Here is a 24,058-nt window from a genome sequence, read left to right on the forward strand (position 1 = left end):
TAAAGTCACCCAAAACAAGCAAAATATTTCATAGTAAATTTTTACAATCTGAATAAATTAGGCACATGAGGGGGAACAAAAAAAAAAAGAAGCAGAAATGAAGGGACAAGAGGCAAATAACTCAATTCCTAACACTGGTAAGGAAACTACCTCTTAGAGTTAAATCTATGTTAACAAACTTGCTATAAAATTTCAAAGTAATTTGAAAGTAGTCAATATTCGAAAGCTGAAAAGAAACAGACAAAATATTATTTAACATTACCAAAACTACTTGTGACTTTCAAAACAGAAAGGACTTTCACATATATAGGTTGTTGATTATGCAAGAGAACCTTAAATTAATCCCATTAATAAATGAGAATCAAAGACATTAAATGGAAGCATCCAATGTTCACTATACCATGCTATTTATAAATGTCTTCAATGTAAAATATTCAGAGACTAAAAAATGTTGACTTACAAAAGAAGAATTTGAAAATATTACAGAAAGTTTTTACCAAACACTGGTACTCAGTGGATAAAGAGAAGAGGTGAGAAAATGAAGCTTGTGCATGGGCTTATGCCACTGGGCACACATTGACTGAAATGAATTTGTTGTAGTGACAATATCCCTTGGGATAAAGTCTAAATAGCCTCATCCCTTGTACTTGTGCCATTTTATATTTATTTTTATAAAGTTTGGTATTTGTACTATCTGTACCTAATGTAAAAATAATCTTGTAATGAGAACATCAAGCTAATTATTTACGGATTTATACCAGGTATAAAATAACTTACCTTAAATTTTCCTTAAATTTACTTGATTTTGACTTTTCCCATATGCTACAAATTATGTTACAGAGAGAGCCTAGAAATGAAATTCTCTGAAAACTTTACATTCATACTTCAACAACAAATTCCTAGAGTAACAGCATGACTATAATTTGACTGGTAAATTGTAACATTTAAACACTTAGAAATTTGGCAAAAATAATTTTTTTCAATTTATTTTGAAAATGCAGATTTTCAGGTGAATTTTATGTGAGTATATATGTAAAGTGTGAACAACTGGTTGGTAATAATGGACTGGTAATACATTTGGGTAGACTTGATGTCTAGACAAGATAACAGTGAGAGCTGAAATTTTTAAGAACCTTCCTTACTTGCTCTGATGAAAAGGAAAAACAGAGAATGATTCTATTATGTAAGGTTAGTATGAAATGATTATATCAAGTACATACTACAATAGTAAGAGCTGTCACTACTTTGAAAACAATTTTATTTTAAACTATCATAGGCTAAAACCTGGTTTTTTTCTTTATCCACAACCCTAGTTAACACTTTCATGACATTTGACTAACCTTCACATCAATACTCTTTAAAAGTAGAACAAAAATAATCTATTATTTATTGAAAAAGAAAGAACAAGAGCTAGTGAGAGAGGGGGAATCATCAGGCTATGGGTAGCAGTTGAAACTAGACACTGAAAAATGGGCCATGGCTACAATGACCAAATGTAACATCTATTTACATATGAAAACACTAATTACTCACTGGTGCTTTACAATGGTATGTTTGAGGATTTTTTTTTTAAGTTTTAGCACAAGAACAATGCACTCCTAAAAGTATTAAAAAAAAAATTCAAAATATCTAAAAATTGTACTGTTAAAATGACATTAGCACAGATCAGCAGTAGAGACTCTGCTTAGCATGTAAGAGGCCCTGGGTTCATTCTGCAGCATCATAATCAATAATAACAAAAATAAACAGTGTGTATAAAAGAAGCAATACTCAGCTTTTAATATTTATTTATTTATTTATTTATGGTACCAAGGAATGAACTCAGGGACACTGGACCACTGAGTCACATCCCTAGCCCTATTTTGTATTTTCTTTAGAGACAGGGTCTCACAGCACCTCACTTTTGCTAAGGTTGGCTCTGAACTCTTGATCCTCCTGTCTCAGCCTCCTGAGCCACTGGGATTACAAGAGTGTGCTACCATGCCTAGCCTAGCTTTTAATTTTAAATATGACTTAGAACAGAAAGGGACCTTACATTTTTCAGTCCAACTTTTGAAGAAAAGCTAATAATCAGCCCATATATTGTTAAGAGTATAAAGTTCAAAATAAAATAAAAATTATTATTAAGTATATTAATCTAGACTTATGGTAGAATTTTATCAGCCTATCAGCTAATGACTAGATAGGCAATAAAATGACTTCTGAACTTCACAACAGCCAAACTATGGAACCAGCTTACGTGTTTATCAATGGATGAATGGATGAAGAAACTATGGTTTATATATACAAAAGAGTTTTATTCAACCATAAAGAAAAATGAAATTGTATCATTTGTAGGAAAATGGATGGAACTTGACACCATTATGTTACACAAAATAAGCCAAACTCAGAAGTTCAAGGGATGAATGTTTTCTCTCATATGGGGAAGCTAAAGAGGAAACAGAAAAGGGGGGTTGGATCTCATGAAAATCAAAGGGAGATCAGTAGAGGAAAAGGATCAAGGGATGGGAGTTGGTTGAGAAAGTGCTAGAGAGTGATATTGGCCAAATTATAATCATACTGTTATATTGTGTGTATGTTCGAATATGTAACAACAAATTCCATCAACATATACAACTATAATGCATCAATGAAAAAAATGTGGAAAGAGAATTTAAAAATCTTTATAGAGAAATCCCAGAAAAACACAAGGTGGTTAAAAATAAATAAATAAAAAGTAAGACAAAGCCTTAAAAAAAAAAAAAAGACTTCTGAATTAACTTCATTTTCCTTAGATAACTGGAGTTAAAGAGATTTCTAGATAGCTAATCTATAAAATATTTTTACATGAGCCTAACATATCTATGACTATAAAAGATAATGACTTTACTAAAACATATATATATTCAGTTTTAGTCTTTGAAGTAATAGAAAACAAAAATACTCAATTCTTTCACCAAGTGTACCCGACTACTCTCTATTTCTTTATATTTAAGAAAAGAATGATATCCCATTGAAAATGTTCCTGTATATATTTAACTATAAATTGTCAGATAAATAGGTAATCAATCCCTTCTCAGTGGATGGAAAACAATCATTTTCATAAAATATCAATATTGCCAGGCATGGTGGCACATGTCTGTAATCCCAGCAGCTCAGAAGGCTGAGACAGAAGGATTGTGAGTTCAAAGCCAGCCTCAGCAAAAGGCGAGGTGCTAAGCAACTCTTGAACTCTTGATCCTCCTGTCTCAGCCTCCTGAGCCACTGGGATTACAAGAGTGTGCTACCATGCCTAGACCTTAAAGATAGGGTCTCAGTGAGATTTAAATAAAATACAAAATAGAGCTGGGGATGTGGCTCAGTGGTCTTGTATCCCAAGGTCAATCCCCAGTACCATCCCCCCACGCCTCACAAATTAAAAAAAAAATACATACACACAAACACACTCCTTAGGACTGTGTTCTGAAAAAGCCAGAGTGTTTTTTTGTTTTGTTTTGGTACCAGGGATTTAACCTAGGAGTGCTCAATCACTGAGCCACATGCCCAACACTTTTTTTTTAGAGACAGGATCTCAATGAGTTGCTAAGTGTCTCTCTACGTTGCTGTGATTGGATTTGAACTCAGATCCTCCTGCCTCAGCCTCCTGAGCTGCCGGGATTAGAGGTGTGCACCACCATGCCCGGCCAGAAGTTTTAAAAATGAACTCATAGTACTTTTTTTTTGTTTGTTTGTTTTAGTTTCTATACACAAAATAAATTTTAAAAACACAAAGAGATAAGACTCCCCCCCCCCAAAAGATACCTTTCTATGATTTGAAGAATGTTATAAGCTAGTTGGAAAGCTAAGGTAGGAAGACCCAAAGTTCACTGTCAGCCTCTGCAACTTAACAAGACCCTGTCTCCAAATAAAAAGAATTAGGGATGCAGCTCAGGGTGGCGTGCTGCTGGGTTCCCTCCCATATTGGAGACCCTTAAACATCAAGAAACTGCTCCATCTATGCACATTTAGAATAAATTAAACTTTGGCCAGGAGATTTAGTTTATTTATACTCAAATAACTGCCATAAAATTAATGACTTTCTTGGGAAAAAGCTGAGGGACCTACTTTATAAACTGCAAAAAAACTAAATATTATAGTTCATCTTTAAAATTTACCAGAACATATTACACATTTGATAAAATAGATAAGGTATTTTGGTTATTACAACTTGATTTGTTGGTTTCATCTATATGGATTTATTGTGATATTATTCTTTTAAAAAAATTTTTTTAAAGATTTCATGTATATAGAAAAAGAAGAATAATTACCAAACACCTGTGTAATCCATTACTTAGCTTTCTCAGACCTTTATAATTTTCCTACCCATTTGGTATTTAATTTCTAAAAATAAAATGTGTAAAATTCAAGTCAAAATTGGAAAAAAAATAAGCTCTTAAAACTACTTCATTTTCAAAAATTATTGTTAAGTTCTAGCTATGAGTTTATAAAATAACCAAAGTACTCTAGCAAAAACAGAACTTCCATTAAGTCTTCTAGTTTATAGTACTTTAATAATTATTTTAATTCTCTTACTATATACCTGACTGGAAACCCAGTTTCTCAAGAGATCAACTGTGAAAAATAGTAAGAAGAGATGGCAGAATATTAATAAATGACAACCCCAAATGCTCCTTCTTTTGTTATTTCAGTTGAGTGTTTCTACCAGTTATATTCTTAAGAATTCCACCTGAAATTTAGGTGAAAAAGAGAAGCAGCATTAAATCATTCATTTGTTCAACATTTATTAAGCACTTACTAGTAACTACTGGGCTAAGTGTTGACAGGTGACCAGGTTGAGACATCATCTCTGATCTCAACTGACTCAGAGACTAGTCAGTTTCAGGTGTATGACTTCATCCATCATTCATCCAAAAATATATCTTAGGATACCAATAATTACTCTAGGTGATGCAGATAAAGCACTAAGCAAAACAAAGTACTTGTTCTCACAGTGTCCATTATGGTAAGGACAGACAAGGAAATAAAAACATATATCAAGGATCCTATCTATAATCCCAGCTAATCAGGAGGCAAAGCAGAAAGATCACAAATTCAAGGCCAATCTGGGTAATTTTGTGAATGAAACCCTGTCTCTAAATAAAAAATTTCAAAAGGTTGGGTATGTAGCTCAGTGGTAAAGCACTCCTGGGTTCAATTCCAGCACTGGTGGAAAAATATCAAGGAACTTTAAAAATAAAAAGCTAAAAACAAAGTGAAAGTAAAAATACAATGGGGTCTGGGGTTGTGGCTCAGTGGTAGAGCGCTTGCCTATCATGTGTGATGCACTGGGTTCAATCCTCAGCATCACATAAAAATAAATAAAATATTGTGTCTATCTACAACTAAAAAAAAATTAAAAGAAAAAGCAATCTTAAAAAAAAGACAAAGTGATAGCAATTATATATAAGATAAACACATTCATATTTGTGTTGAAGACATAGTGATCAAAAAATCTTTTATTAATGTTCTTAATTGATTTGAGAGACATCAATCATTTTCACATCACCAAATTAAAGGAGGTTATCTCATTCTCCATTTGTTTTCTTTTTTTTTTTTTTTTTTTTTTTTTTTTTTTTTTTTTTTTTTTTTTTTTTTTTTTTTTTTTTTTTAAAGAGAGAGTGAGAGAGAGAGGGGGACAGAGAGAGAGAGAGAGAATTTTAACATTTATTTATTTTTTCTTAGTTCTTGGCGGACACAACATCTTTGTTGGTATGTGGTGCTGCTGAGGATCGAACCCGGGCCGCACGCATGCTAGGCGAGCGCGCTACCGCTTGAGCCACATCCCCAGCCCCCTTGTTTTCTTTTTAACATTTCTCTAAAGACTTGATGTTGCTGATCACCATTATTTTAAAACTACTGATCTGCCTTTCATGGTGGCATTAACACAATCACATTTAGGATTTAATTGAGATTTTCCCCTACCCAACCAAGGGAAGGAGATTTTAATTGATGTGAAAACTGGACAATATCTTGAGAAAGGCTTATTTTGTTCTTAATTTCAAATAGTTTTTAGAAGAGTATCTATTAATGTGATGATATTTATTCAAAATACTGAAGAGTAACAACATCAAAAAGAAGCACCTATACAAAATATTTCATAAAGCCCTTTCACGTTTTTTACTTCATTTAATCCTCATAAAATGATAATACCCTAATGAGCTAAATAATATTTCATATTTATACCCTAATAAGAAAGATAATCATTTCAGATTTAAAGACCTCATTTTTCAGAATAACATTACTAAAAATGAGATTTAATACTGTATTTTTTCAATTTTTGGAAAATAATTAAGAAAAACATAAAAAATATCTATAATTCAAATATTAAAAAATAACACTTGCTAACACTTTGGTGCATTTAACATCCTTTCTTCTATCCCTATTAAGTTTTAAGTTTAAAAGTTTTTTTAATTGCTTCAATTAACTGGACAATGTTCTTTTTAAAAAAGAAAAAAGTTTGTTTCTTATTTAAAAATAAAGAAGGATGGGCTGGGTCTGTAGCTCAGTGGTAGAGTGCTTGCCTAGAATGTGTGAGGCATTGGGTTCAATCCTTAGTACTACAAAGAAAGAAGGAGGGGGGGGAGGGAGGGAGAGGGAGAGGGAGAGGGAGAGAGGGGGGGAGAGAGAGAGAGAGAGAGAGAGAGAGAGAGAGAGAGAGGGAGAGAAAGGAAGGTAGGTGAATCACATTGGATAAAATGACTATGAAATCAAACAATTTTAAAAAACTAAATAGAATTTCAGAATGACAAGTAGAAAAAATAAGTATCAGTAAAAATTTATATCTGAAAAGTACATGGACCAACGATTATGAATTAGACTGTGTTCCCACCTGTTCAATCTCTTTGGTTTTTGATGCTATTGCTTTAGAGCGACTGGTTAGTTGACTGTCTTCAAATAATTCTGTACCATCTGTTGTATTTGACTCAGGTTCTTCTGGATGGTCAATGAATAATGGTGCGGTAGATTCAGCCTTTAAAAAAGAATTTTGCAAATCTTTATTTTTTTTAAAAGACTTAAGAGCATTTCAGATGGTTGTGTATAAGAACTAAGTGGTACATTATATTAACAGAAAGTTATACATTTAACTTATTTAAAGAGAAGAAGATTGTCAATTTCATTACACATAATGAGCATATGTAAAAAGGATTAAAGAAAAAATGAATGACACTTTTTAAATTTTAGGTAAGGTAAAGCCTCTAGGCTTAATTCCATTCTAAAATTATTTCACTCTATATTAAGATACAGATAAAAGATTTTCTCCCCATGGCTATTCTTTAAGCAATCTATTTATGGAACACTGAAGGAGAAAAAGTTCAACTGAAAGTGAGAGGTATGTGCACACATAAAGAAATATGACAAAATGGAACACAGAAAAGGGATCCACCTCCAGGAGTTAAAACACCTGACTCTTATAACTAAGGACTTATTGATATCATTAGAAAATCCCACAAAGCAATGATGATTACTTATATTTTAAAACAACAACTCTACAATGAATAAATAATCCTAGCATAGTCTGGAAATCATTGCCTATCAATATACTGTCAACTGTATCAAAAAAGGAGAAAGAATTAAGTAAGGGGATGTGCACATTTATGCATATACATGCACAGGTGATCCACAGAAAGGATACTATCCATGGGAAAAAAATCATTAAAAAAATTTTTTCCCCCAGTACAGGGGATTGAACTCAGGAGTGCTCTACCACTGAGTTATATCCTCAGTCCTTTTTATTTTTTATTTTGAGATAGTGTCTCACTAAGTTGCCCAGGCTGGCCTCCAGTTTGGGATCCTCCTCCCTTAGCCCCCCATGTTGAAATCTGGCATGGTAACTGTTTTGGAAGTTGAGAACTTTAGTTAGTGATTAGGTGGGTTTAATGCTTTTAAAGAGGAGACTTTAAGGAATGATCTTGTTCTCTTTTGCTCTCCTACTACGTGCCCAACAGCCTTCTTCCCCTCCAGAGAATGCAGCATTCAAGTTGCCACATCGGGAATCAAGTCCATGCCATTGCCAGACACAAAAGATGCTAGCACCTTGATCTTGAATTTGCCAGCATCTAGAACTTTAAGAAATAAATTTCTGTTCATAGCAGATTGCCTAGTCTTGGGTATTCTGATGCATCAGCACAAAAGTGACTAAAAGATGGCCAATACACAAAAAAATGTTAACTGGGGAGCACAAGAAGCACATCAGAGCAGATATAAGTTTTTGTAAAAACAAAAAGCAGTAAGAAAAAAATAGCTAGTGAGAAGGGACACACTTGTAATCTCAATAACTCAAAAAATAAAAAAAATTTTAAAAAAAAGGGCTGGGGATGTAGTTCAGTGATAGAGCACCCCTGAGAGTTCAATTCCCAGTACCACAAATAGAGAGGGAGGGAGGGAGGGAGGAAGAAAGGAAACTTGATACTAAAAAATAAACTTAGAGATATATTATTCAAGGCACTCTTGCAAAAATATGGCAAGAGCTTGAAACACATTACATGTGTATATATATATATACTCTGTGTGTGTGTAAAACAGAGGCACTAAACAAGAAAAAAATTTTGAAATTTACAAAGGTCGCCAATGAAACAGTCATAAAATTTTATAGTAGGTAGGGAAGCAGAATCAAGAAAAATCTCAAGTCTTACTATACTGAACATTATTGATTCCACTGAATGAACACAAATTTGAAAGAGTCATAGAAGTCATACATTCTAGGCTGGAACAGAATAAGTGGAGACACTGAAGCAGAAAACTACATTCTATATGTGAAAAAAAAAAACCACAATATTTTCACATTTAAATGTTAAAATTTTCTTCTACAGCAAGAAGAGACATGCTCTACTAGAATGTTCAAAAACCTTCAAATAATTTGCCTTTCATTCTGATGGCCACAAGCAAAACTTTCACCTCTACCTAAAAGGATGCTAAGTTACATCTCTACAAAATTTGAATGCAACCTCTTTAATGGCTTCTGTAGTTCAGCATTTGACACAAGCAGATGCAGAATGAATAGAGAATTTAAAGCCAGTATAGTATTTTTCTCTGAAAATGTGTGCCTTGAAATATTTAATTCTAAAATACTCATAAGAGAAAAACACTAAAAGTTTGGTAAGTTAGGCAAACTTTGTTATTTATCCTTCCTTCAAAGACCAATGATGAGCATATTAATATATTAAAATCTCTGAACCCAGCTGAAATATGAAAACCAATCTACCTCTTTTAAATGCAGCACTTCCAAGACTGAGGTAGAGCTCAATGTTAAAGTATTTGCATAGCATGTACAAAGCTCATAAAAAGGGCTGGGAATGTGGTTCAGCATTTAATCACCCCTGAGTTCAATTCCCAATACCTTCCCCCCAAAAAATCCTATTCCCAAAAAGCACAAATCCCTAAAAGCACAGATCACTATTTAAGAGCCCATGAACAAATATTATCTATTATCTGAGAAAAAAATATTAATAAGGTACAGTGGTGCTAAATTTCTTAGAAAGACAAAAACTTCCCAACTACTTAATTTCCAATATGAAAAAATATCAATCTGATGTGGAAACCATTTTAGACAATGGTATAAAATTGATGTTACTGTTCAGCATCAATGATGTACCAAGTAGCAAACATCTTTCTTGACTTTGATCCAATAAAAGATCATGTCTGAGTGATGACCCCCACTTCCAGAATTTTAGGGTCATTTATTTTGCATTAATCCAAAAATCTAGTCAACAGTGGTCAAATTTTAAAGTGAGGGGAGAAGGCTAAAAGTTTTTATAACAGGGCACAGTGGCATATATTTATAATCCCAGCAATTTGGGAGGACACCAAGTTGAGGCCACCCTAGGCAAGCTAAGCAGTTACCAAGCTCCTGTCTCAAAATTAAAAATAAAAGGCTTAGGATGTAGCTTAGTGGTAAAGCACCCCTGGATTCAATCCCAAGTACCCTCACCCCCCACACAAAAAAAGTCTTTCTAGACTCCATTGTCACTGACTATTTAAGGGTCAATGAGAGAATATATGTACATCATTTAAAATCTGAGAAGGGTAGACAATGACATTTTTTAAGAAGTTAAGAAATTAAAAAGTGATGGGGAGTTGGAGAAGATGAATAATAGAATAATACGAATATTATTCATATAAAAGTAAAGCCTTGTCTATATATTAATAAGATCTAAATATGTATTAACACAATAAACTATTAAGCCAACAAAAAATTGGTCTTACTCTAAAATAACAATTTTGAAGCACATGTATCTATTGTTAATATAACAACCATTATTCTAAATTATTAAGACATAATTAAAACTATTTAAAATAACACTATTAATGTATTACTGTGTTATTCATGTTTTTAAATAATGCTAGGAAAGTGCTACAGGATAGCTTGATGTTTTTAATACATTTATTGAAGAATATGAAAAAAATATTATTCTGGCTACAATAACAAGGAAACCTTGACCTATTTAAGGACAATTGCTATCTAAATGACAGATCAACATTTTCAAAAAGAAATGCTCTATGTAAATTCTGACAGGGTTTGTACTTTTTATGAGCAGTGTACATTAGTTACTTTGGAAAGAACCTTTTTATAATCCATGAAGATGTAGGAAAGTATATTATTGCTATATAGAATTCCTATGCTTAATCCCTTTTATCAAAAAACCTTCCACAAAAGTCATCCCAAACTATATCACAAGGCCAGAATTCTTCAAATATAAATAACTTTTCATGTTACAGAAATTTTTATATTGTCTATCGTGTAAAGATTAATTCTTCTTGCATCAAATCTTGAATCTGAAAATTTAATTTAGCCCATGAAATCCTTTTAGAGATGTTATACATTATATATAAATTTTTCAGTTAATGAAGACATTTCAGAAATAACTTTCTATAGATCCAGAAATGTCTTTTTTGGTTTTTCAGGGTTTGTTTTTATGAGTTTTTTTTTTTTTTTGGAAGGGGAGGGAATCAGTGATTGAACTGAGGGGCACACAACCACTGAGCCACATTCCCAGCCCTATGCTGTATTTTATTTAGAGACAGGGTCTCACTGAGTTGCTTAGCACCTTGCTTTTGCTGAGGCTGGCTTTGAACTCAGGATGCTCCTCCTACCTCAGCATCCTAAACTGCTGGGATTACAGGCGTGTATCACCACACCTGACCTCATTTTGTTTATTGTAATCAATAATCATCAAAGGTCTCAATGTTTAATTTCATTCTTGAGATAATTATGAAATAATTTACATAAAGTCCATCAAAATAAGTATATAAATAATCCATTTTTTAATACTCCATATTTATGCAATTCTTATACTATTAAAGTATCAGAGACATTCAGGCACAGTGTGATTACTGCATTCAGAGTCATTCACATTTAGACTATTATCTCTTGTGTGGTTAATTTTAATAATCCTTGAGGGTATTTTTCTTCAAATATATTTGAAGTTCTAGAAGATATCAGATATTTCCCACCCATTACTTAAAAGTCCAGGAAAAAAAACCTTCAGACATGAAACATACACCATACCTCAAACTCAGAAATTTCAGGTAAGTTACTTTCATCTGATTTCTCAAGCTTCTCAGCAGCCCATTTGCTTGCAGCCTCAGCTAGTTCCTTTTCAGTTAGCCTACTGGGTTTGTCTAACACCTAGTAAAAATCGAAGAACATTTTTTGTTACAATACTCAAGGGCTTTTAAACTTCAAATATGTCAAGAAGCACACTCCACTTACACTTAAAATCACATAAACCTTCAAATTTATATGGATAACTGGTACATTCTTTTTCGGCTCCTTCAAAAATACTCAAAATAGGATTCCTTTAAATAGCAATTTTCTTTAAGACATATAGACTAGACCTAACTGACAATTTAATCTACATAAAACTTCAGAAATTCAACTAGGGAACAAAGCAAAAGACACAATTTAACTCATATACTAATTGTATATAAAATATAAAAGACATTATAAACTAATTTCAGTGTTTTATCTTTATAGTCAAAATAAATGATGCCAAAATTTCATTAAAGCAAGTTCCTAAGTAATGCAGTAGGAAAAGTCCAGATGTGTCATCTTTATAATTTATAATAAATCATATAAATCCTACTCCTTACACAGTTTTAAAACTTAAATTTCATTGAGCCTACTAATATTTCTTCCTCTAACCAATTACACTATGAACAAATTATGGGCTTTGGAGTTACAGGCAGACAGTTGTGAAATGCAATTTAATCAATTGCTAGAAAGATGGCTTTATACACATTATTAATAATGCTTCAATCTTGGCTTGTTTTTTTCATTTACAACATAGACATTAGTAATACCTTATAAAGTAGTTATGAAAATGAAGAGAGGTTAACAGACTTGAAAACATCTAGGATAGGCTTGATATTTTTTTGTTTCTTTTCTGTATATTAATTGATATAAATCTATTACACCTAAACATATTTGAAGAAGACCAATGAGTTCATGGGGGAAACATAAAAACAAAATAAAATGTCTACTGGATCACATAATTATTCCCATAGTATCATTTAAAAGCATAATCTATAGAATGAGATGTAAAATAGTAAAGCACAAATAAGAAAAACCCTTCTCTAGGGCCCTAATAGTAACTTGCTGATTCCATTTCCTTATAGAAAACCTTATCATAAAACCTTACCATTTCCTTATATCCATTTCATCAATCATGCCTTGACAGTCCTCATTTTGTCCCTATATTTTTTCTAAGTTACATTATTGATCCCAAATATATCTCTACTCCCGATGCCAGTCCTTGTTTTTCTTTTTTTTTTCCTTAAAAAAAAAAATCCACCTTATGGTGCATCACTATTAACATAGTGCTTTTAAAAAACCATTCTATATACAAAATACTTCAATTAAATAAAAATTCCATAAAGGTGTTACAAGCTTGTCACCTCAGCCTGTAAACCAGGAAACTGAGGTCAAAGTCCCTAATTAATACTGGGGGAAAAAAAAAAAAAAACCATTTGACTTTCTTCCTAATTAAACTCACCAAACTACTGACTGGTCACTGGTAATATTCACAATGATTTATATATACATGGAGTTGTGGGACAGTAAAGTATCCTGCTCCAAAGATATCTCTTTGTGACATATTTTGAGTTGATTATTCAGAAAAAGTGACGATCTCTACAGACACGTGTATGGCTTTAAAAAACTGTCCTTTTACAAAAAAGAAATTTATATTTATCTACATGAGTAAAAGAAGCAGAAGGTTTAAGTGGTCTTTTTCTTTGAGATCCCTATATCTGCCTTGGACAGGTTTTTCAAAGAAAAATGAGATTTCAAGCCTGACACCTGGGCCAGAAAGATTACCACAGGTGGTCCTCAGAGAGCTGCTGCCTAGGAAACTGTGTCTGCATAATAAGATAAGTTTTATCCCACACAGTACTTCTCCTGAACCTCCCCCATGGCTTCTGTTACTACTTCCCCTGGTTCAGGACCTCTAAACTCTATTCCCTTGTGCACCACAAGATATTATATAAACTTCAATCATATGATCCTTTCCTTGATCTCATACTTTCTGGGTGGCTCACATGCTTAGACATATAATAAATTTTTAGTTTGTCTTCTATGACTGTTTACAGTCAGTTCATTTCATAGACTAAAATTACCAAACCTTCAGAGGGAAAAGAGAAAATTTGAAACTTCCCTTCCAAGTAAATTCCATAGCTAGAAGCAAGTCTAAATATCTGGCTCCAACACCCTGCCCATATAGAAGGTTTAAAAGATATTATATAAAGCAATATCTTTATTACTACTTAGTAATATAAGATTTTTTAAAAGGTACAAGAAAACACACACAAATACATCCAAGAAAAAAAATTATATTTGATTTTTTGGGGGAGTATCTTTTTAAGAGGGAGTTATAAAGCAAAACATAAATGTTCATATGGGCTCTCAACAGAAAACAAAGTAAAAACCTACTATAACTTAAACTACTAATCTGTCATTAAATGTGTGCACTTGAAAAGCTATTGGAACTACCTTCTAATAGCAAAAAATAAACTTTCTGAAAACGTATTCCTATTTAAGGACAACAATGTTTATAAGAAAAAGTCCTCTACCAAATCAGATCTATGAACCAAAGCTTTTGATATCTACTCTGTAGCCCTTGGCAAAGAACACACGGAGCTACACTTTCCTAATATGCAAAATAATTATACATCTAAAATTTTGATATTTTTTCCATTTTAAGATTTTACAGTCTATAACAAAAGTGCAACCATTTACATGAAATATGACAAAAATGGCAAAAAAATTCATCGTTGTTTCACATTAAATGTTTTAACATGCAGTGCAAAGTCCTACTTTAAAACTTATTCTTATTTTTTTTAATATTCATTTTTTAGTTATAGTTGGACACAATACCTTTATTTTATTTATTTATTTTTACGTGATGCTGAGGATCGAACCCAGCGTCTCGCTGGTGCTAGGCGAGGGCTCTACCACTGAGCTACCACTCTAGCCCTATAACTTATTTTTAGATAGCAGTGTATTTGGGGAGAAATTAAAACTTCATATGTAATAATTTAAATTTTTGTGGTGACTTGACTTTGGCAGGTTCTATCTATTCTTTATTAACTGACAAGAAAAATAAGTCAGTCTTTCATGTGGGTAAAGCACTCTTAATGTGTTTAAGACAGAACCAAAAAATCTTATCAATTTTTGCTATTTAAAACTTGCCATTCCAGGGTTGGGGACATAGTTTAGTGGTAGACCACTTGCCTAGCATACATGAAGCCTTGGATTCAATCCAGCAACATAACATTAAAAAGCAACCTATTGGGCTGGGGATGTGGCTCAAGCAGTAGGTAGCGTGCTCGCCTGGCATGCGTGAGGCACTGGGTTCGATCCTCAACACCACATAAAAATAAAATAAACATATTGTGTCCGCCTAAAACTAACTAAACAAATTAAAAAAAAAAAAAAATATATATATATATATATATATATATATACACAAAAAGCAACCTATTACTCTAGAACCCTCTGACTTTGAGAAAGTTCCAATGATACAAGTTGTCACAAACTTTTCCCCTCTGAGGCAGAGAAGAAGCTGTCCCTTGAATACGCAGCACAGACTTCCAAGTAATCCTGGAAAGTCAAAAATAATAAAGGGAGAAGAACAAAAAGAAGTGAAGAAGAGAATATAAGAAGCAACAATTGTGGGCAAGAGAAAGAGTGTGAAAATTGTAAAGAAAGAGAACAGATGGAAACAGCAATTTCTCAAATATTAAATTTTGGGGATAAAAAACATAGGGTCTGACTTTTCAACATGTTTTGAGATGCTGGAAAGTGATAGTTAAAAGAAAAAAACAGTATGGCAGTATGTAAAAACGTGGATGTGCAACTGATGTGATTCTGCAATCTGTATACGGGATAAAAATGGGAGTTCATAATCCACTTGAATCAAATGTATGAAATATGATATGTCAAGAGCTTTGTAATGTTTTGAACAACTAATAATAATAATAAAAAAGTAGCTATCCCTTAAGAAAATTATTTAACCTCTGAACCTCCAATCTGCTGTAGAATGGAGATTTATACCTACCAATATCAGAGAATTTCTGTATGAATTAATAAGAATACCACTAATACACCAAATTGACTAATTATAAATAAATGTTAAGTCTTTACCTATACCCCCAACTTCCCCCAAAAAGCAAAAATCTACAACTATGCCCCATCTGAATATTTATTCCCACCTGATTACTGTCAAGATGAACAAGGGCTGTAGCAGTAAATATTAATTTTAGCACAACCTATGAAAAAAAATTCTATAAGAAAAGTGTTCATTTACTCTGCTATTTTAAAATTGTGGTTACTTAAAATTCAACTATTTAAATGGAGCAAATCAGCCCCATAGGTATGATTATACATGCTAAGAGCATCTGTACTAGCCAATCTTATTGACTTTATCATTCTTCTTTAAACTCATTTTAGGAAAATAACAAACCTTTGATGAAGGAACTGCTGATGAACTTGAGGGTGAAGTGTCTCTTGATGTTTTCAAAGACTGGACTGGTCTTTCTTTACCTATACAAAAAAATATAAAATTTTTCTAGTTCATTTGTTCTCAAGTGATTTTGTAACTGAATTAATGGGAGAGGATCATAGATTTATTTTAGTACTGAAATGTTACATCACATTATTAAATTAATTACATTAATATCTAAAACTACCTTTCTCAGAGACTCACAAGATCAAATATTTAAAGTAACTCAGAGCCAAATGATATATACGGCAATCTAGGCCACACCAATATCAGTTATCAAACCTGGAGCTACAGAGAAGACAATGCCTGAGGAAAGGCAAAACACAATTTTAAATCATGAATGCTTCCTTTTCCCTGCAACTACATGTTAATATTTAACATATCACAATATAAACAAGCAAATAGTTATTGTAGTTATTATATAGATACTAATAGAGCTAATCAAAGGCTAGCTCAAGGAGAGCTACGTATAGGAAATTTAGATACTCCTGAAATGTTTATACAGTTTAAAAAGTAAAATTAGAAAACTATAATTCAGAGTACTAATCCAGAGCCTGGCATGAATGAATTCCCAAATATTTGTTTGATGGCATGAAATAAGTCTAAAGCCACTAACTCTATCTTAAGTCACTTCAGATACTTAAGTGCTGTACACATACACCATGTTTTATAGAAACTTAAGCCAGGAAGTACATTTAAGCAATATTACTTTAGTAGGTTCAACAACAACCAAAAAGTATGTTTAAATATAATCTTTAAAATTGGTAACAATAATGTTATTGATAGAAAAACATTTCACTAAATTGTCAAACTCTCTGTCCTTAGTTGCTGGAGTGGGGGAAAACAAACAAACAATTAATAATATGGAGAAAAGAAGAAAGTGGCATCAACTTTTAAGTCACACAGAGCTGATTGAGAATGGAGAGTGGGTTAAGGCCAGAAGAGCAAGTCAAAGGCAAAAGCAAAGGCAAAACGACCTTGAAACTGAGGCAAAGCCAGTTCTGGTCAAAACGCCTCTTCCAGTTCTTCCTCACAACAGCCAAGATTGCTAAGCAAAGGCCTAGAAACTCAAAGGTTTCCAAGCACCTGGGGCAGTAGTGAATAACACCCCTTTCCAATGTCCTGAAGACCCAAGAAGTTTCTCTATACCCATGACCTTCAATCAGGGACAGTTTTGTACCTCCCACCCCACATACTGAGCAATATAAGACATTTTTGATTGTCACAGAAAGAGAATGCCACAGGCATACTAAGTAGAGGCCAGAGGTGCTACTAAAAATACCTGTTGGGGAGACATCCTCATAAAAAAGAATCTCTACACTCAAATGTCAATAATGTTGAGGTTGAGGTTGAGAATTCCTGGCTCTAGGCTGAGTATTCCAATTTTGAAGCGCTAACAGTTTTTAAAAAGACATAACGTAGAATTTAGGGTACCACAACCCTGGTACCAAAAAAGGTTTTCATACTGAGCAGGCTAAAAATTTACGGTATGCCTTAGAAATCAAAAGAAACATGATACAAACCATCATTACATCACCAAAGCCAAGAATATGATTTATTTAGTTATTCTTTATTGTATTCCCATTGCATGTGGCAAACTCTACATCACACTGAGATAATATCAGTCTATCCCACTATACCAAAATTTCCTAAAGGAACAAGTATCATAGCTCATTCCTTTTTGAATAGCCACAGCCTATTTAACTCAAAGTCTTAAAGACAAGATTAGGCATTCAAAATTAGGTAAAAAGGTGAAACTTATTTTCTACCTTTAGCATGCATTGACTTCTCCATTCTACTCAAATAAGCAAGCCCTTGAAAGATGACCAATCAGCACAGCAGGCTATACTAACTAAAAGCATAACTGCAAGCTCAATTCTAACATGCATGTGCTAGACACAGAAGAAAAAGAAAAACAAAAAACAAAGAACCTGTCACAAGCAGTTGTTAATCCCTTATTTAGCAATTCCTTTATAAACAGGGCATCAGTACTGCAGATATGTCAGGTATGGTCCTATGTCAGTCTTAGGACCTTTTCTGATTTAAGCTGCTTAAAAGCTAATCTAGGCTGATGTCAACCAACCTCAGTGTGCAGAAGCAAAGAAACACTAACAGGCAAGGCAGGCAGTTTATCATATATCTACATACATTTCTTAACACCTGTTTACATAAATGGGAGGGACAGGCAAGAAGCAAAGGACAAAGAAAATGATGATGGCAGCAGAAAAAGCACAGAAAAGGTAAACAGAAATTCCTTGATCCCACCTGCCAAGGGCCTCTCTATTCTATAGATCTAAGCCTCCCATGGATGGTTATATTCCTAGTCAGGAATGGCTAGCCCATACAATGAACCCACATATCCTAATCCTACTGCTGCAGTGCTATCTAACTCTAATGACAATAACGGACTAATGGAGCAGTTATATATTTTTCCCATTTCCATTACCTCTACCTATTCAAGTCTCCCACCCCTTCAAAATCCCAAATCAGAATCTAGCTCAAAACTCACCTCTTTCTGGCTTTCCTTCATTCTGCCGTTTGTAGGAGGCACCAACACGCACAGGCTCTAGGGAAAGGTGGGCAGGCAGGAATTAACACCAGCACCTCTGTGCCCAGATGGAAAGATAAGAACCCAGAAGTAGGAGCAACAAGAACAGGAACTTCTGAGTGTTTACTAGCTACCCTTTCCTACTCTGCTTTCAAGCTGGGTTGCCTGAGCAACCACCTCTGAAGATGAATAATAACGGAATGGAAAAAATCTTTGTTTAGGGTATGGGAGACCAAACATGCCATACAAGGTATACTTCTTTGGCATACTGAGATCACTATTCAGAGAAACAACAGACACAGGAATAGCTCTTAAAAACTTTCCTTTTGTAAAAGAAATGTACATCTAAAATAACAAACAGTAGATGCAAAAAGAGGCTTCCTTTGAGGTCCTTTAAATCTGCCTAAAAAGGAATCACATAGTATCAGGAAGAGAGACTAGAAGTTCAGCACCTGAACCAGATGCTTTTAGGCTGTCACTTACTCTTTTGAGAACAACTCAGACATTACCTGAGATTTTATCTGCATAGCAAGAAAACCTTTTCTTTTCAGTGCATTCCTCTCCTCACGATCCCATAGCTTATTGACACCTTCCCACCTGAAACCCCAAGCTTCTATTCCAAAGCCACATACTTCAACCATTTAGTCATTCTTTTGAGTCTTATATATTACATACACATGTAATAAATTTCTATTTCTTTTCTCCTGTGGATCTGCCTGCTGTTATATTATTTCAGAATCTGTTACAGAACCATGAGAGAATATAGGGAAAAGATTTAAACGGCCCCCATATAGGCCAGAAGCTCACTAGAAGTATTAAGATGAGGCCAGTCAATGACAGCATGGGCAGAAAGGAATGAGAAAAGGATCAAAGATAAGACATCAAGAGAAGAAAAGGAACAATTCTATTCATTGTTACAAGTACTTAATCTCACCCATAAAGTTCAGATTAAAAAAACTTGTACAGAATGAGACACATACACCAAATCAGGAGTGAAAAATGAATCAACACTAGAAATCAAGAAAAATACTGGGGAAAAATTCAAACAGTCATTCTGATTTGCTTTCAACAAACAGCCTATTACTAAATTTTGCTGATTCTCCTTAAGCAAATTATCTTATATATGGTTTTTCTTTAAAAACAAATCCATAGCTATAAATCCCGAAACATTTGTTAGTTTTCTTGCCCGCAAACTTTTAATGATGCAGATAGAATAAACTTTCTAAACAGCCTAAATATACCAATTAGGAAGCCCAGATAATTCTACAATAAGGGCAAACTTTGTAGCATTTATTTAAAACCTTTCTTTAAAATGCCCTTTTCCAAAACTGTTTGACATTGTCAGTAACCTGCCTTGAACTATGTTTCAAGAAATATCATGGAGGGCTGGGGATGTGGCTCAAGTGGTAGCATGCTCGCCTGGCATGTGTGCGGCCCGGGTTCGATCCTCAGCACCACATACAAATAAAGATGTTGTGTCTGCCGAAAACTAAAAAATAAATATTAAAAAATTCTCTCTCTCTTTAAAAAAAAAAGCCAAATTAAGGTTTAAAAAAAAGAAATATCATGGAAATAATGCCATCCTTTATTTTCAATAATGATATGGAAGATACAGTAGACTTTTCTCATTCACTGATCTCTCTAGCTTCAGGCAAGTTTTTGTTAATCCTGAACAGCTGATCTGCTTTTATGTTAGATATACTATGGACACTATTACTATTACTTTTCTATTTGCTATGGTTAAATTCTTAGTTTATGTACAGCAACTGTCTAGAGCATTATGGTAGACATACACTTTATTCTTACTTTTATTTCCTATCCTTATTTCCCTTTAAAATAAACTCTTCCATCTTTTTATTTGTTTTATAAAGTGTTTTATTTCACCAAGCTTCCTCAAATTCTTTTTCAAACCAAGAGATAAGAACAAATGATATTTTACAGACATCTATTAGAGCCTTAGTCCACCTCATACTAGCTGGTAAGAGTGGACTGTACCACCCATCCTATCAAACTTTGTGTTCAATTAGTTACTATATGTTGATAGCTTAAAATCAATCATGATGGGAATATTCACTCCACTGATATAAGCAAATACAAAAAATAAGGTCTTTAACAACATAATTTTGATTCCAAATTTCAGAGACACTGTAGTTACTGAACATTTAGTTAGATTCCCAACAATGTTGCTTTAAATAGATCTAGATTCCTAACACACCAGTAAAACCATATATTATAATTATAGAATCTTGAAGAAATAGTGACTAAATCAATCCACTAAGTGTTGGGGTGTTTTTTTGTAACACAAGATTAAATAGTAATAACACCACTGTGCTTAAACTCTTCATCCCAGTTTCTACTGATTTGCTCACTTTAGAACTAAAGACCTCATTTTTTTTTTTTAGTTGTAGAGTAGAATATCTTTATTTATTTATTTTTATGTGGTGCTGAGGATCGAACCCAGTACCTCCATGTGCAAGGCAAGTGCTCTACCACTGAGCTACAGTCCCAGCCCCAAGACCTCACTCTTACCCTTGACACTTTAATGACTTATACATAAGATTTTCTTAATATTTTAAAATTGGTTTTTCATGCCTGTATCAGTCACCTTTCTGTGACAAAATCTGAGATAACCAGCTTATAAGGAGAAAAGGTTTACTCTAGTCACAGTTTTGGAGGTTGTAGTCCACAGTGGCTTGGCCCCATTTCTTTGGACATGTGGTAGCACAGTGTATCATTATGGGAAAATGATATAAGAGGCCAGTACACCTCACGGCAGCAGAGAAAGCAGGAAGGGTCTCCTTGAAAGACAATCTTCTAAGTAGGCTCCACATCCTAAAGGTTCCATGACCTCCCAATAGCAACACAGGTTGGGGCCCCAGAACATTTTGAACCCTCAGTGCCTTTTGTATTTTTATGTTGATCCCATATATCTTTCTAACTATATCTTTCCTTTTCTTTTCTGTTACCTCTTGTTTCCTAAATGTAAGTGTTCCTCCTAACCTCAATTCTTTTTGCTCTGCTATTCCTAGTTGGTTTCAATCAACACTATGAAACACATTTCTCAAATCTGTCCCTTCTACTCACTATTCTACATTCTAACTGACAGGATGTTATTCACTAGCTACTTAGCTATTACACCTCAAATTAATCTCACTCATCCTAGTAAACAGACACTAACTTTCTGCTTGACAGCAAAGGGGGAAAAAGGGGTCAAAATATTCTTGCCTTTGCTGTGATTTGCTAAAGAAAATGAGTATTGCTGGGCAGATGGCACACACCTATAATCACAGTGACTCAGAGAGGCTGAAGTAGGAAGACTGCAAGTAAGTGCAAGGCCAGCCTGCAACTTAGGGAGACCATGTCTCAAAAAATAAAAAGGTCTGGGGTATAGCTCATTTATAAAGCTCCCTTGTGTTCAATCCCCAGTTCCACAAAAAAAGAAATTAATCTTAAATTAGGATTAAGGAAATAAACCAAGAAGGAAAATTCTGTAAGTGGCAGTATAGAAATCAAAATTTATAAATATTGGTGGTTAAAGAAAAATAAAGATTTTTAAAAAAGCCAATTACAAATACTTTCTAACTTAAAATGGTTCAACTTATAATTTTGAAACTTTATAATGGTATATTGGCCATATGCATTCAGTAGAAACTGTACTTTGAAATTTGATCTTTTCCAGGACTAATGTTGTATAATACTGTAACTGAATGCTAAGCAGTGGCAGCAAGCCACAGCTCCCAGTCAGTCACACTGATCACAAGGGTAAACAACCAAAACTCTACAGTGTACTGTGTTGCTAAACTAGAAGTTCAGTAGTCTGGTGAATTAAATATATTTTCAACTTATGATGATGAATATAGTACTACTGTAAGTCAAGAAACATCTTTATTAGTTCTATACACAAGACATAAAGGTTTTTTAAAGTAAAAGCAAAAGCTGGAGAAGTAGCTCCAAAAAAAACATTCAAGAAGTTCTTTAAGAATTGCAGGGGCTGGGATTGTGACTCATCGGTAGAATGCTCGCCTAGCATGTGTGAGGCCCTGGGTTTGATCCTCAGCACCACATTAAAAGTAAATAAATAAAATAAAGATATTGTGTCCAACGACAACTAAAAAATGTTAAAAAAAAAAAAGATTGCACAGTATTTGTTGATTCACCAAATGAAATAGCTGAATACAAATCTACGATCTTTCAAAAATATGCTTTCTTCTATATTTTCCTACTGAAAGCAAGGAGTCATCCAACAGCATCAAGTGCTATTCATTATAATAACTCATAAGAACAAAGGATATTGCACGAAAAAAAAAAACAGAAATCATCGAGAGAGATAATAAAGTTAGGGTCTATGCCTTGTAAACAACTGACTCAGTACATACAGTGCTTGGCAAATAGCAACAAAAAGAAACCTTCAAATTCAAGAAACAAACTTCACAGCACAGGTATTACATTCATCTCTCCTTTGACAACTGAAGATTTGAAATAGAAAATGGTTTGTTTTTCTGGACCACAGACAAACAGGAGAATTCAGGAATTCTGGTTAAAGAGTGTGACTTCTCAATAGCTAGACTGTGGAACCAACCCAGATGCCTTTCAATAGATGAATGGATTAAAAAAATGTGGCATTTATACACCATGGAATATTACGCAGCACTTAAAAATGACAAAATCATGGAATTTGCAGGGAAATGGATGGCACTAGAGCAGATTATGCTTAGTGAAGCTAGCCAATCCCTAAAAAACAAATACCAAATGTCTTCTTCGATATAATGAGAGCAACTATGAACAGAGCAGGGAGGAAGAGCAGGAAGAAAAGATTAACATTAAACAGAGACATGAGATGGGAGGGAAAGGGAGAGAAAAGGGAAATTGCATGGAAATGAAGGGAGACCCTCATTGCTATACAAAATTACATATAAGAGGTTGTGAGGGGAATGGGAAAATAAACAAGGAGAGAAATGAATTACAGTAGATGGGGTAGAGAGAGAAGATGTGAGGGAAGGGGAGGGGGGATAGTAGGGGATAGGAAAGGTAGCAGAATACAACAATTACTAATAGGGCATTATATAAAATTGTGGATGTGTAACCGACGTGATTCTGCAATCTGCATTTGGGGTAAAATTGGGAGTTCATAACCCACTACAATCTAATGTATGAAATATGATATGTCAAGAGCTGTGTAATGTTGTGAACAACCAATAAAAAAAATGTGGGGAATAAACAAACAAACAAACAAACAAATAAATAAATAAATAAAAGAGTGTGACTTCTTAGAGATTTACCAGTTCATTCAAGAAAGTCTATAACAGAAAACGAGTACTTGTATCCACTGTGTCAATCCCAGAAATATGTTCTGTATTAAAGGTAACCAAAAATGATGGGGAAATGATACTGGGATAGAGGTGGAGAAAGCTTTGCAGCATCACTGGCCCACAATCTATCAGGTCAGATACTGACAAGCTGAAGTAAAGTCAACTGACTAGGAACTCTTGAAAGT

At 33.8% G+C, this 24,058-nt stretch overlaps 1 protein-coding gene across 20 annotated transcripts in view; it reads right to left on the reverse strand.

Moving 5' to 3' along the window:
- Pphln1 (periphilin 1) overlaps positions 1–24,058 on the reverse strand; it is a 157,322-nt gene that overhangs the window by 13,687 nt on the left and 119,577 nt on the right. For 17 of the 20 annotated variants that reach the window (XM_013358489.4, XM_078014867.1, XM_078014861.1 and 14 more), the window contains 4 exons: positions 18,526–18,582; positions 15,978–16,057; positions 11,525–11,644; positions 6,848–6,988 (listed from right to left, as the gene is read on the reverse strand). In XM_013358489.4, the coding sequence (XP_013213943.1) occupies positions 6,848–6,988; positions 11,525–11,644; positions 15,978–16,057; positions 18,526–18,582 (398 nt within the window). The remainder of the gene's footprint in view (positions 1–6,847; positions 6,989–11,524; positions 11,645–15,977; positions 16,058–18,525; positions 18,583–24,058) is intronic. The other 3 variants (XM_078014862.1, XM_013358487.4, XM_013358482.4) reach the window with 1 other exon arrangement.

Source organism: Ictidomys tridecemlineatus, chromosome 6 (assembly GCF_052094955.1).
Source record: "Ictidomys tridecemlineatus isolate mIctTri1 chromosome 6, mIctTri1.hap1, whole genome shotgun sequence".
NCBI lineage: Eukaryota > Metazoa > Chordata > Mammalia > Rodentia > Sciuridae > Ictidomys > Ictidomys tridecemlineatus.